This window comes from Esox lucius, chromosome 22, assembly GCF_011004845.1.
Source record: "Esox lucius isolate fEsoLuc1 chromosome 22, fEsoLuc1.pri, whole genome shotgun sequence".
Lineage (NCBI taxonomy): Eukaryota > Metazoa > Chordata > Actinopteri > Esociformes > Esocidae > Esox > Esox lucius.
Genome location: NC_047590.1, coordinates 23,801,391 through 23,816,597, shown reverse-complemented (window position 1 = coordinate 23,816,597; position 15,207 = coordinate 23,801,391). Strand labels below are relative to the sequence as shown.

The following is a 15,207-nucleotide window of genomic DNA, read 5'->3' as shown; positions in this document are numbered from 1 at the left end:
ACAATGGGAGTTAGTATAGTGGATATAAAGATTCGACACACCCCTTTTAAAATGGCAGGTTTTGTGATGTAAAAGAACGAGAAAAAGATAATTCACGTTTTCCACTTTTAATGTGACCTATAATGTGATCAATTCAATTGAAAAACAAACAAATCTTGGAAATAAAAACCTTACAATAACCTGGTTGCATAGGTTTGCACACCCTCTTTTAACTGGAGATTTGGCTGTGTTCAGAATGAACCAATCACATTCAAACTCATGTTAAATAGAAGTCATTACACACCTGCCATCATTTAAAGTGACTGATTAATCACAAATAAAGTTTAACTGTTCTAGTAGGATTTTCCTGACATTTTCTTAGTTGCATCTCAGAGCAAAAGCCATGGTCCGCAGAGAGCTTCCAAAGCATCAGAGGGATCTCATAGGCTCTGTGCACAAGCGTATTGGACAAACTTCCGCTTTAGCCAGTAGTCGGCATATCAGTTTCAGGTTTACTTTAGGCGATCACCCGCTTCGCCCAAAATGTCAGTTTTTAGATGTCTCCAAGACCTGCCTAAAAAAAGTATTAGTGATGTCCATCAAATCGTTGATGCCTGGTCCCATGCTCCAAAAATTAAGCAGAACAAGGTATTCAAACTCTACGTTATCTGCACAACTACGAGGGTAAGTAGTTTACTGTGGTGTGCCGGCCGGCTATCGGCTAAGTTAGTTAGCGACGTGTTCCTTTTTAGTGTAGTATTAGGCAGGACAATAGAACGCATATATATTCACCCTAGCCTCAAAAACGGCAAAAGAACACTGGCTGAGCTGGAACACTAGAGCATCCCCATGGCAAGTGAATTGAAACGAACCTTCGTTCAGCCTCTTCTAACCTGAATGAAGCTTAAAATTCCACAGCCTCAAAAAAGCACCAAAACAGGTCTCCTCTTTTATATTACTGCTGTAACCTCATTTCACAACGAAACTGAAAAATAACAAATGGCATAGGAAGTAAACAGCTGGTCCTATATGGTATTAATTGCGCTCAAACCTGCGTTACGTGGAAGTATATATATAAAAAAAAGAACGCCTTTTCTGACTATTTCTAGTCTAGTGTTTGAAGTCATTGAATTTTCGTACAACAGCATCACTCATCTTGTTGTGAGTTTAGGTGTTTACTAATGCGGATGAGGACAGGAAGTAAACCGGACACTGCAATGCCGACTTCTAGACAAAAGCGGAAGTTCGTCACTACGCTGGTACACAGAGCCTATAGTTGAAAGATATCAGTCAGGAGAAGGGTACAAAATAATTTCCAAAGAATTTGATATACCATGGAACACAGTGAAGACAGTCACCATCAAGTGGAGAAAATATGGCACAACAGAGACATTACCAAGAACTGGATGTCCCTCCAAAATTGATGAAAAGACAAGAAAACTGATCAGGGAAGCTTCCAAGAGGCCTACAGCAACATTAAAGGAACTGCAGGAATTTCTGGCAAGTACTGGTTGTGTGCTACATGTGACAACAATCTCCCGTATTCTTCATATAAATGGGTTATGGGGTAGGGTGGCAAGACGGAAGCCTTTTCTTACAAAGAAAAACATCCAAACCTGGCTGAAGTCCCCCAAAAGCACGTTGGAAAATGTGTTACTGATGAAACTAAGGTTTAACTTTTTGGCCATAATTCCAAAAGGTTTGTTTGGCGTAAAAACAACACTGCACATCACCCAAAGAACACCATACCCACTGTGAAGCATGGTGGTGGCAGCATCATGCGTTGGGGCTGTTTTTCTTCAGCTGGAACCAGGGCCTTAGTCAGGGTGGAGGGAATTATGAACAGTTCCAAATACCAGGCAATTTTGGCACAAAACCAAGCGTCCTTTAGAAAGCTGAAGTTCACTCAAAGCACACATCCAAATCCACAAAAGCATTGCTTCACCAGAAGAAGATTAACGTTTTGGAGTGGCCCAGCCAGTCCAGACCTGAGTCCAATTGAACATCTGTGGGGTGATCTGAAGAGGGCTGTGCACAGGAGATGTCCTCGCAATCAGACAGATTTGGAGCGCTTTTGCAAAGAAGAGTGGGCAAATATTGCCACGTCAAGATGTGCCAGGCTAATCGACTCCTAACCAAAAAGACTGAGGTGCTTCAACAAAGTATTAGTTCAAGGGTGTGCACACTTATGCAACCAGGTTATTGTGAGTTTTTATTTTCCCCCTCAAAGATTTCAGTTAGTTTTTCTATAAAATTGTTCACGTTATAGGTCACATTAAAGGTGGAAAAAGTTCTGACATGATTCATTCTTTTACATCCCAAGAACCTGGAATTTTAACTGGGTTGTGTAGACTTTTTATATCCACTGTAAATATGAGTACAACATATCATGGGAAGAAGAGTACATAGGCCCTGTTGAGTCTGCGTCAATGCTGAAATCCTAATGCTTGGACAGAGCTATAATTGACACTAAGTGCTGGCAATTAAGGTGGGCGAGTCAGATTGGAATACTCTCTTTTTCTTGTTCTCCTGCATTGTTTTTTTTCTTTTTTTGACCTCTAAATGCCCTCAAAAACGTTGTCATGCAAAAAGAAAACGAATGTCTCAAGGCATTTTTCCCAAACGCAGCAAGCTTTCCAGCCCTGCAATGGGACCTGCCAATTGAAACACTGTCAAAATGAGAGGACATTCAGGATCAACAGCTTCAGCAATTATTCAGCACTGTCACCACTGAAGAAGGCACCTTAAGCTCAGGGTTGCCAGATGGTGATTTCAAACAACCGCAAACCCATAAAGTGAAGTGTGCCTTCAACACTGACAGGGCAATTCCGTATGCTGAGACATCTAAACGCCCAAATCGGGCTGAGACAGATTCTCACCCCAACAAAGCGCAATGAGATCGGAAAAGTAATTCATCAGTTCTCTGCATAACCCTGGCTTGTAAGGGATGGTGGCAAGAAATAAGCTTTTATTCGAAAAGGACCATCACATTTAGAATTTGTCAAAAAGTATGAGAAAGACCTAGCTGCTATACGGAAAATATGTTTTGTGGTCAGATAAGAAAAAAATACAGCAGTGAAATGTGGAACAATCTAAATTGCGATAGAGACATTGCAATATTTTAATCACAAACTTGTTTTCAGTTTAAATTTATTTGAATGAGATGCTCGTCACACGAGCTTACTGGTATGTCTAGTCAGTCCGTAATAAATTTTTTATGGGATTGCTCCATCGAAATTGCGGTATGCAATTGCAGTAGAGCTTATTGTTATTCATAGAAAACAGAGTCAGTCTTGACGGTTTTGGAAGTTTTTCTGTAGATTACTTTCGTACCTATAATAGGCTGAATCCCTTAATTGTATGCAATGACACAAAGAAGTTGCAGCCGCAGACACCTGGAAAGTGGACCTATGTGACATTTATTTTGCATGCAATAATGGTTTTCGTGAAATACCTGCTTTTTTTAAAGCAAGTTCCTGCATTGTAAAATCCCAGAAATGTATTCCCTGCATTGGTTACAATGGAAAGTTGAAGATGGAAACTATAATAAATATAGGCATTGCTTTTGAAAGATGGAGGAATACACAGACTGATTTAGACATGAAAAGTGACACTGAGTTGGCCATGTTTTTCCTTGCATTTAGCTACTGTATATCCATTGAGTAGATTCTCAGTTGGACATTTGTTTCACCAGTTCCACTTCTAACCGACTCAGGGCTAAACTTACCATTGGTGCACTTTTAAAGCTATTATTGCAGCTAACGGTGGCTCTAGCAAATATTCATGTATGAGGGATAAATACTTATGGATAATGTTCATATAAATATTTTCTAATTTAAAACCAATTTCACCTTACAAAAATGAATAATACATTTTCAGTGTCATTGTTTTAAAATGAAATATCAAACAGATATCAAACAATTTAAATGTACTATTTGTTTGAATTGGTCAAGGGCCTAAATTCTTTTTCAAGCCACTTTACATTTGTACAATTTAAACTTAAAGTAAAATGTACTGCAATTGTTTTAATCTTATCTTTCCTGTTTGCAAGGAGTGATTTCCAATAGCAAATTTAAATTTTGCCCAAATATTTGTATGCCAGAAACACATCAGGTTAATTTAAAATCTTTATTTGATTAGACCATCTTAAGATGGTTCGTTCTTTCACTCTTTCATTATTACTTTGCAAATAACTTTCTGAATTGAAGTCCATTAGTTCCATAGATTAATTACATGGTTGATAATGGAGGAGGAGTTATGCCTCATTTGACATTTCACACTACTTTGTAGTCTTTGCTATTTCCTCAATAGAGATAGTTTTCTTGCATTAGACAATTCTGTTTGTGTTGTATTAGATAGGAAAGTTGGAAAGATTGAGTACAAACTATTGAAAGAGCCGTGAACCAGAATCAAACCCATGCTGCAGCAGTACATGTGCAGTGGAACCAACATAATATGTTTAACATGCTACTGAAAACAGAAAATATTTTAACAATGTCTGATAATTATTGTCAACAGATAATACAATATTGTATGATCACCCAATCCTAGTTAGGTTGACTTATAATAAAAATCAAATGGGGCACGCAAATCTTTATCTGAAAAATGACTAGCCACCGAAAATAAATTAGTAGTACTGTGTACAAAATGTGTGCTATATTTTGTAACAAGGAGACAATATAAAATTATTATAAATATAAAAACAATCTTCCACTGAAATAAGTGATGATTACTGTGTTATTCGGGAAATAAATTAACTGCTTCTCGCAGCAGCTATTATTAATATGATTTAAATTTTTATTAGGAGTGTGAAAAGGCAATGAGCTGTTTACTGACAATACAGTGGCACGTAACGGTTTGTTGTTACAATGTTACAGTGTTAATCATCAACCAAACGACATAACTGTTACACCCTAAACATGGTCTAACTAAAAGCAATGAAAACTAGGCATTTGTCAGTTACTGTTAATTACTGCCGATCTGATATAATCCTACACATATTCTTGGAGCTTAAATCGTTTTTGGAAAATAAATAGACAAATAAAAAAATATTTTCCTCCACAGGACAAAAACCCACATGCCATTCCAGGTTCACTGAATCACAAAACAATTGGTGTCAATTGTATGCATTTTCTGCAAAAACGACATTGAACCTATTCTTTTCTGTCTTCTTTCTCATGATGAGCAAAATGATGAGTGCTGCCAACTTTCTGAATTTCAAAAATAGAAGTAACATGAATACCATTTACTTCTTTCTGGTTTTCACAGTACATTCATTTTAGATCCATTACAGACATTCTCAGGACATTGAGTGTTCCTTACCCTTTCCTTGTCTCCCGCCTCTCCCTGGGACACCTGCCCATCGGGGACCTCCTGACACATGGGCAGGTGTTTCTTCAGCGTTGGCTCCTTGTTGAGAGTAGTATAACCAATGTGCTCATAGATGGGGTTGATGGTCATCTTAGCGATGTACTCTGCTGCCTTGGTCTCAATGTACAGCGTGATCAGCCCATCTGTCACAAGGTCATGGATGGACTCAAACCGCTTCTCCCCAACAAAGTGCTTCCCATCATGGTAGAGACGGAAGTTTCTGGTTTGATTTCCAAAGCTGAGTCCAGAATAGAAGGGGAGAAAGAGAGAAAAGATGGGGGAAAATATATGAGAATCTGTTTATGGGTAGGAGTGCTCACACTCAGTCTCAGTCAGAGAGAATTAAGAGAACACACAGCTGGGTGAACAAAAAACCAGGCAAGCCTATTTCAGCCGGCCCGCAATAGAAAGTGTTGCCATCTCAAGATTGGAACCTGGGTCGCCCACGTGAAAGGCTGTGTCGTTAACCACAACACCATGGATCTACTAACTTACTGGAATAGTCATAAGAATTGAGCAATTGCTAGCGAGTCTGCCAAAGCTCTTTCATTTCATGGCGTAAGAACGTATTTCTTTCTTTCAAGGCAAAACAACATACTTTTTTCTTTCATTTGTGAATTATATTTATACAATAACTATCAATAAAGGCAACGATAACTCACTTTTTCATCAAGTGAAAAGACGAGAGAATCATGGAATCTACCAGAAACAATAAATGTCGTTGCTCTCAACAGATTCAAATTTAGGTCTTCCACATGAGAGGCACTGTCTTTAACCCCTACGCCACGGCATTACACGTTTCAGCAGTCACTAGACTCCATTGAGGATTGTGTTACACTGACTAACGTTTCTTATTAAGTTTACCTCCACCATAGCGTCTATGAACTGTATTGCAATTACCACTGGCTGTTTTAACAGCTTAGATGAGAAGGAACAATGAACTAAGGTGACATCCTGAAATAATTAAGAATCCTTAATAAAACACTAAATACCAAAGTTCATTAACCCAAAAACTACAACCTTTCCAAATTCAGAACCAAGACAGTCCACAGTGGGACAATTTGTCATACACCCTTTCACCGGAGGTGATTATATATGGAAAGCAATTAGAGCAAAGAATCAGTGAAGGTGAGAGACTTCTGCAGAAATAAAAAGCACTTTCAATCATATACCCAAGGGGAGTAATGTGTTTTATTTGCATTTCAAAACATTATGGCTTGTTTGGAAGAAAATGCATTTTCTTGAGGAGAATGTAAAATGGTGCCCTACTTCGGGAATCAAACTAAAAACAACAATCACCACCTCTGCTCATCTGCTTTAGCGTGACCAATGGAGATCTGGGACAAAAAGTGATATGGGTTCTTCAGGATGAGGTAAAACCTTTTTTTAAAATAAATAAAGAAAAAAGTTTAAGTTCCTTTTGCAATCCCTCTAATGGTCTACTACCCGAATCTCTCATCCCAAAAAAGAAGCCTCAGACTCTCACTGGCATCCAAGTAAGATAGGTCAGAGAGGGGACTTCATAAGACATAAAAGTCATCTGCAGGAGATAATAATGGTATACTAACTTATTATTCAATTAGCAATTGAAGAATATCTATTTGTTAAAAAAAAAAACAGCTCTGTCCAACAGCTCTATTGAACATTGACAGCTGTATCTACCGAACAGTAGTGTGATGGAGCAATTGGCGAAACACAAAGGCCACAATAATTGCCGCAACATATTTTTACACTAGTCAACTCTTGCTCAATCAACAAATTATTTAAAAAAATAATACCCGGCATATAAGATCCGGCATCCGAAAAGTCGATTTCGGGGTCTTTTTCTGATCCTCCATCTGACTCCATCTCATCATAATCTTGCAGCATCTGCAATGCTGTCACGGCGTCGAATTGTTGGGTTAAGTTTACCTTTTTGAACTAAACGCTGTGAATTGTGTCCGAGTTGCTCACTGAGTTCAAATTATATACAAAGTGCAACTGAAATGCAGGGATAACAGCATTGAGTATCCCGAGGTTGACATGTACATGTAACAACTGAAAAATTATGTAAACATGTACAAAGAAGGATTTACAGTAGACTACAGGAAAATACAGAAGTCATTTGGCGATAGTATTGAGGAAAAACAGCAACGGTGCAATAAGTCTGTTGAATTGATAATTGGTGATCATTGGCATTTCGTTCTGTGAATAATGATCTAGCCTAATACATTTGTAGAATCATACTCTTCAGTAAAATAAGCCGAGAAAATTCAAAGAGAGATGATAGTTTTGCGATTTTGGTTTTCTCTCCTAATAAAAACAGTAACGGTGTAATAAGTTTATTTGGTGATTGCTAAAGAATGTCTGGTATTTTGTTTTGCGAATAATTATTTAGATTTACATTTGATGAATTAGCCTACATTAGAATGCTGAATCTCCGACTGATAATCAGTAGTGTGATGCATACGTTGTCAAGTAGCCTATATCGTTTGTATTATGTTTCAATAATAGCCTAATTCAATTGTTCAATGGTCATGGAAATCTTGTATTTCATTTGTAGGCATTTGGCAGTCCTCGTGTTAACTTGTCACCTGTCTTCAGTTTCTGACTGATGATTCCTGCTGTCATTGGCCACAGCACACCCAGTCATCCCTGGCTTTGTCCACCTGGTTGTACGGTTGATCTGAATTCTGACTAATGACTCTTGACAAAATCCAACTGTATTTACTGACCAACAGTTAATCTGAACCCAAAAAGGTAACATACCCGTAAAATCTGCAGAAGAAGACTGGCAACTAGAGTCTGATTCCTCTAAGTTTCTTCTAGGCTCTTATCCTACTAAGGGGCCTGACATCAGGGGCCAGTGATTCCTGACAGCAGTGGTCAGTGCATTATTGGTTTGAGGGCTGATCAAAAAAACATGTACCAACTTTTCACACAGATTGCTGCCCTTCCATCTTCAATAGACAATTATTTCTTCCTACCGCCCTTGTGCTGCTGGGCATTATGTGCTACAGGCTTTTAAGGGACGAGAATACACAACACTACTCAATGAATGTTTTATTTTCTTAATGGTAGCTTTTTTTCCATCCTAATTGATGACCAAATTGAGAACATGACATGCAATGTGTTACAATTGGAATTTCATTAAGGTTGTTTCTATAACTGTAGAAATACTGAGGTCATGAGGGTGCACAAATGTTACTGCTAAAGGAAAGATTTTATGAAAGTCAGAATGACGGCAATCATGCAAGCAAGCGGTGATCATGTTTCTACAAAATCTTTGTTGTTGATTGTTTTCATTAGTTCACCACTTCTATCATGCATGTAAAACAATACATAGAAAAGATACAGTATGTGAATTGCGCATTACCTTTTATATGAAGGTAAAACAGAGACATTCATTTTTTACTTTGTTTTTTTTATCGTTACAAACTTGGAATTACTTTTGTAATTGTATAAAAGATTTGCATACTTATATCTAACTTGATATTTGGAATCTTGCAACTCATTAATTACAATTTTATTTTTGTTAATCACAGTCTGCGGTAGTATGTTTCACATCATTTTCAAATGCAGATATCTATCAGGACTCTGATTGGCTGGCCATAACTTTTTTTTTCACATTTATTTTGTCATCATCATCATCATCATCATCATCATCTTCCGCTTATCCGGGGCCGGGTCGTGGGGCAGCAGTCAAAGCAGAAATGCCCAGACATCCCTCTCCCTAGACACTTCCTCCAGCTCTTCCGGGGGGGACACTGAGGCGTTCCCAGGCCAGCCGGGAGACATAGTCCCTCCAGCGTGTCCTAGGTCTTCCCCGGGGTCTCCTCCCGGTGGGACAGGATCGGAACACCTTCGCAGGAAGGCGTTCCGGAGGCATCCGAAACAGATGCCCAAGCCACCTCATTTTTGTTTATCATTTAATTTGTTTGCATTTGTTCAACACATTTGTTTAATCTGCTAGGACTCTAACATCAGTGTTTGGCAAAAGGTACAGACTTAATCTTTTTTTTTTTTTATATAGGAATTTCTGCTCCAAAGAACAGGGTACAGCTTCAGTAGGAAAAACCATATGCAACATGGTAACTAGCCATGTCAATTCCTAGCTAGTTACTATTTTTCCAATGCAGTAATTTAGCACGTTATTATTCCAATAACATTTATATTGTTTTTATTCAAACAGTCTTTTTAAATGCATTGTCACATTGAACAACCTGGATAAAAGGTATGGTATAGAATCAAAAACTGCATTAAGAGCGGGTAGAAGCCGACAATGCTGAGACTTGTTTTTCCTCCTCTGCGATGCATCACTATGAGCTTGAACAATTGTGTTCCCGAATCTACTCAGATTGGCTAAAAGGTGAAAATGTGACCGACTCACCATGCGCTCAGTTTATTGGTCAGAAAAGCTATGCTGTGCCAGAGTCCTGACATTTGCAAATGCTGTGAAGCATACTACCGCAGTCTGTGATTTACAAAAAAAATAACCGAAAGCATCCTTATTTTACGTTGGCAAGAATTATTGATAAGTTACATGACTCCAAATGTCAAGTTAGTTACAAGTATGAAAATCTTTTATAAAACTACAAAAGTAATTCCAAGTTTGCAAATTGTTTTACAAATATGTCGCTGTTTCACCTTCATACGTTTACTTTTGGTTCCGTCCACCTGTTACGAACACATGTAATATGGTACAATTCTCAACACAATTTACTGAATTTTTCTCATGTAAATCTGATTCCTGTTTATTTTTAATGTTTTTATATTTTAAATGTGCAAACAATTCTAAAAAACAGTTTTTGCTTGGTTATTATGGGGTATTCTATGTAGATTGATGAGGGAAAAAAATCTGTTTAATCCTTTTCAGAATAAGGCTGTAACAAAATGTGGAAAAAATTAGGGGGTCAGAATACTTTCCAAATACACTCTAGACAAACTGAGCAGTGTTGATGATTAGCAGCCAACAATGACAACGATTTCCGATTTCTAATTAGACACTTTTGTAGTTTTCACTACATAAATAGCCCAAAAGTCACATCTGATCCAATTCAGACAACAGAAGCAAGGAAATAGCACAAACAATTACAAGACTGGCAGATAAGTAATACTATAAAACACCATGATTCAACTATTATTGTAATTATAATGCACAAATTCTAAACAATCATCTTCTCTATCACCTTTAATGGGTTAGAGCACTTTACCTCAGCAAAAAACCCTGTATTCTCTGATTAGACAAAGGGTAAATCTATATCAATATTAGAGTAATGAAATACAAAAATCTACAAAAGGTGGTCATTAGCGGCAACATGGTTTTTCATTACCCTTCAAAACTAAACCTTCCAATAAGATCTACAGTACCTGCTGCACTGACAAAACCCTGTGCTTCATATAGCTGCATAAAATGTGAGGGCAGGGGGTTGTGTTTGTGTGCATGTGCATGTATGCATGAGACTAACCGAAGGGCCAGTGTGTAGGTCCCAGGCTGCCTCTGACTCTCCCGGATGAGGTAACTCCCCTCTGCCACACTCAGCAGCTGGTCAGCCTCCTCTCTGGAAATCATCCCATGGTACCTGTTGAGAAGACAGAGCACTGCAAATATGGACTGGACAAACAACTACATGAATGACATATACATTTGAAATGTAAATAGGCCAACTTACTCTCTCCCATAGTATTTGGGCCGCTTATCCACCTGAGAACAAAGAGAGAGTATTCCAATGTAAAACAACAAAACTAGACAAGCATCTAAACAGTAAAATCTACACCCAAGCTCCTGGAAATCACATATCAGAATGTTATCAAATATGACAAGAACATATGACATGAAAAAAGTGCTGCAAAGTCAATAAATCAATATATGCGTATTTACTGACAAGAAATCGAATTGTAATTTATGCACCAAGTGCAATACAATAAGCAGTGTGAACACATGTGCATGCATTTTGGTTACGTAACTATAAGGCATTGCTAGATACCATTTAGCCCGCTACACAATAAATCTAATTGGAGATGTAAAGGCACTCATGCTTTTGTACCTTTGGTTAGAAACCACAGAAATCACAGGGAATCATACATGTGCACCATACAGCCCATACAGACCCACCCAACTGTAAACATCATTGCAAATTGCATCATCCGATCATTTCCTGCACATTTCTGTAATTAATTATTTTTGTTGCATACACAATCATTGTACCAATCATAACTGCACCATGAGAGCATGCTTAAAACATTAATTATTCAGTAATCAAGTTAATCCTAACATTGAATAGATGCTACTCTAGATAATTTTAGCAAAAAACTAAATGACAGAGTAAACCCTAGAAATAATTCACCCATCCCACCTAAGTGACCAATTAGATACAAAATCTATATTTGCCAGAAAACACTCTATAGAAAAGGCCTAAAATGTTCTACAGTATTAGACCATATTGTCAGCATTCTTTCAATGAGCAGTTCACAATTAGATGTACAATATCAAGAAAAGTAAAATCCTACAACCCTGTTTCCAAAAAATGTGGGCTGCTGCGCAAAATGCTAATAAAAAACAGAACGCACTGATGTGCAAATCATTCATCCCTGTATTGAATAGAAAATTAGACAACATATAAATGTTTAAACTGAGAAATGTTATGCCCATTTTGAATTTGATGCCAGCAACACGTTTCACAAAATGTGGGACAGGTGCATGTTTTCCAATGTGTTGCATCACCTCTTCTTAAACAATACTCAGTAATTGTTTGGGAACTAAGGAGAACAGCTGCTGTAGCTTTGAAAGTGAAATGTATTCCCATTCTTGCTTGATATAGGATTGCAGCTGCTCAACAGTTCAGGGTCTTCTTTGTCGTATTTTTAATTTCATAATGTGCCATATATTTTCAATAGGGGACAGGTCTGGACTGCACGCAGGCCAGATTAGCAAAAAGACTCTTACTATGGAGCCATTGCTGTTGTGATACGTGCAGAATGTGGTTTGGCATTGTCTTGCTGAAATAAACAAGGCGTTTGTCTGGAAGGGAGCATACGCTGCTCCAAAATTTGTACATATTTGTTCAGCATTAATGGTGCCTTCACAGATGGGCAAGTCACCCATACCATGTGCACAAATGCACCCCGATACAAATCACAGATGCTGGCTTTTGAACTGTGCGCTGATAACAAGCTGGATTGTCCCTCCTCTTCAGCCAGGAGGACGTGGTGTCCCTGATTCCCAAAAAATAATTTGAATGAGCTTGGGCCCAAAGAAGGTGGCAGTGGTTCTGGATCTTTTTATATATGGTTTCTCCTAGAGTTTTAACTTGCATTTGTGGATGTGATGTACTGTGTTCACAGACAATGGTTTTCGTAAGTGTTTCTTAGCCCATGCAGTGATTTCAACTACAGAATCATGTCTGTTTTTAATGTAGTGCCGCCTGAGGGCCCGATGATAGTGGCCATCAAATATTGGTTCGGCCTTGTCCCTTGCATACAGAGATTTCTCTGGATTCTATTAATCTTTTAATTATATTATTTACCGTAGACTATGAGATCCCCAAACCCTTGAAATTTAAGTTGAGAAACATTATTTAAAAATGTTTGCATTATTTGCCCCCACAGTCTTTCACATAGTTGTAAACCCCTCCCCATCCTCACTTCTGACAGACTCATCCTCTCTGGAATGATCTCCTAACACCCAATCATGTTACTGACCTGTTGCCATTTGACCTAATTAGTTGTGTGATATTCCACCAACTTAAATTTTTTAGCATTACACAACTGTTCCAGATTTTTGTTGCCTCTGTCCCAACTATTTTGAACCATGTTGCAGGCTTCAAATTCAAAGTGGGCATATATTTTTAAAGAAACAAAAAAATATTCTCAGATCAACATTTGATATGTTGTCTTTGTACTATTTTCTATTGAATATGGGGATTAAATGATTTACACACGCATTCTGTTGTTATTTATATTTTATGCAGCATCCCAACATTTTTGGAAACGTGTGGCTTCCATCTTAGGTTAAGCATTGTCTTAGCTGCAGTTTAACCACCTAGCCACATGTTTATTGTTGTACTGACAATGATAAAGATGTGCAGCTGGGGAACAATGTCCATTACATCAAAGCTCAGTATTTGCAAAAGAGATACTGTAATTCTTTCCCAAAAATGTATAACCCTGAGGAACACATTACATGGATAAAACAGCCAAATGCAATTTGTGAACAAAAAGAGCATTCAGGGAAGATGCTATAAAAATTAGAATTACTCCCACTTTAATTTCCCTGTAGTGCAGGCAAATCATTCTCCCAAAACATGTAAATATTTAAGAAATTTGGACCTTCAAAAATGTAAGCAGACCAAGTTAAACCATCAGCTTTTAAAGTAGCATGTGGCTGAATGTAGAGGAATTAAACTTATGCTACAAATCTATAGAAGCACAAAATGCTAGTATAAATAACCAATTCTATGTTATTGGAGAGTATGTAGTGTTCTTCCTATGAAGAGATTATTATTTTGAAACTCTGGTGACAATTTGTTTACTACATAGAAAGAACACTAAAAAAGCTTTTCTTTTTAAATTAAAGACCTGCAATTACAAGATGTTTTGCAATAAAGTAAATTGAGTTACTGATAAAACTGTGCTATAGAATCATCTGCTTTAATTCAATGCAACACCTGGTAAGAGATTGAGAGCCAATGAAAGTATGTGACCATGAGGCCCAGTCACGCGGGTAAACTGGGAAACAGCTGTAAACTGATGCCAACAGCCCAGACAGATGTTATATCCCCACACTCCAAAGCCACCCTAAGGGGTATCCCACCTGGCCTTTCCAGAGATGGCCTTTCCAGACTGAAATCCAGCATACTCGTCAGCAAAAGCAAGGTGGGGGCAGACAGCAGATCTCCAAAGCCACCAACCTTGGCCCCATATACAGATGGTGCCAGGGATATAGACCAGAAAGCCTTATGGGCAGAAATGTTAGACCTCAGCATTTGCAAGCAAGCATGCAACTACTTCCAGAACCAGCCCTATCTGTCATTTTGCCTCAACACAAATGACTGTAGCAGCTCCACATAGAGGACATAGAGGACGTTAAGTATTATACCAATAATCAGTGTAAAGTACATACTAATTAGTTCAAACAAGGAACAATAATAAACAATGGAAATAATGGACCATAGTAATAATATAGTAGTGTACTCTAATTTTGCCAAATATTTTCCAAGCAGCGTGAAACGAAGGAAGCCTGTTTTTTCAGTCACACATTTGAAAGAGAGAGAGAGAAAAAAAGAATGTTTTCCAAACAAAGCTTAAAATCCCATTAGCAGGCCACTTTAGAGGTCTGGGAAAAAGTTAAGGAGGAGTGAAATCACCGTTGTTAGGTTAGTGGTCTTTCCGTAGTATACTTAGTCTTCGAGTTAGAACTGACAGTAGCCAAAAGGTTGCTAGAATGAATACCACAACCAGCAAGTGAAAAATATCTTCTGTCCTTGAGCAAGGCAGTTATCTCTAAAGGTTGGAGCTAATTTTAATACCAAGATCCATCAAACCCATCTTTGGAACAATTTTGTGTTTTTTTTGCAATGTTGTTATTCGTACTCTATCAACCAGTTACCACATATTACATTCTCGTTCAGTAAATAAGTTAACTGAATTGTGCTTGCCACTGTGGGAAAATTTAAAAAAGGATATTAATGAATATAGCCTACAGTAAATAAGCTTAGCTAACTTCAACTGAAACAAGCAATATGTTACAATTCATAAACAAATCGTTGGTGATGGTAAACGAGCCTAGGAAGAAAAGCTTTTTTTTCTCAGAGAAAAGCTGAATGCTGGAGGCCAGAACACTGGACATTTAGTGCAGGGAGAACAATCTACTTTGTCAAA

The 15,207-nt window shown here is 37.9% G+C and overlaps 1 protein-coding gene across 2 annotated transcripts in view; it reads right to left on the bottom strand.

The window, feature by feature from the left end:
- The window catches only part of LOC105007244 (N-chimaerin), a 38,349-nt gene that overhangs the window by 11,549 nt on the left and 11,593 nt on the right, over positions 1-15,207 (bottom strand). For both annotated transcript variants that reach the window (XM_010866088.3, XM_010866089.3), the window contains 3 exons: positions 11,001-11,032; positions 10,797-10,910; positions 5,302-5,587 (listed from right to left, as the gene is read on the bottom strand). In XM_010866088.3, the coding sequence (XP_010864390.1) occupies positions 5,302-5,587; positions 10,797-10,910; positions 11,001-11,032 (432 nt within the window). The remainder of the gene's footprint in view (positions 1-5,301; positions 5,588-10,796; positions 10,911-11,000; positions 11,033-15,207) is intronic.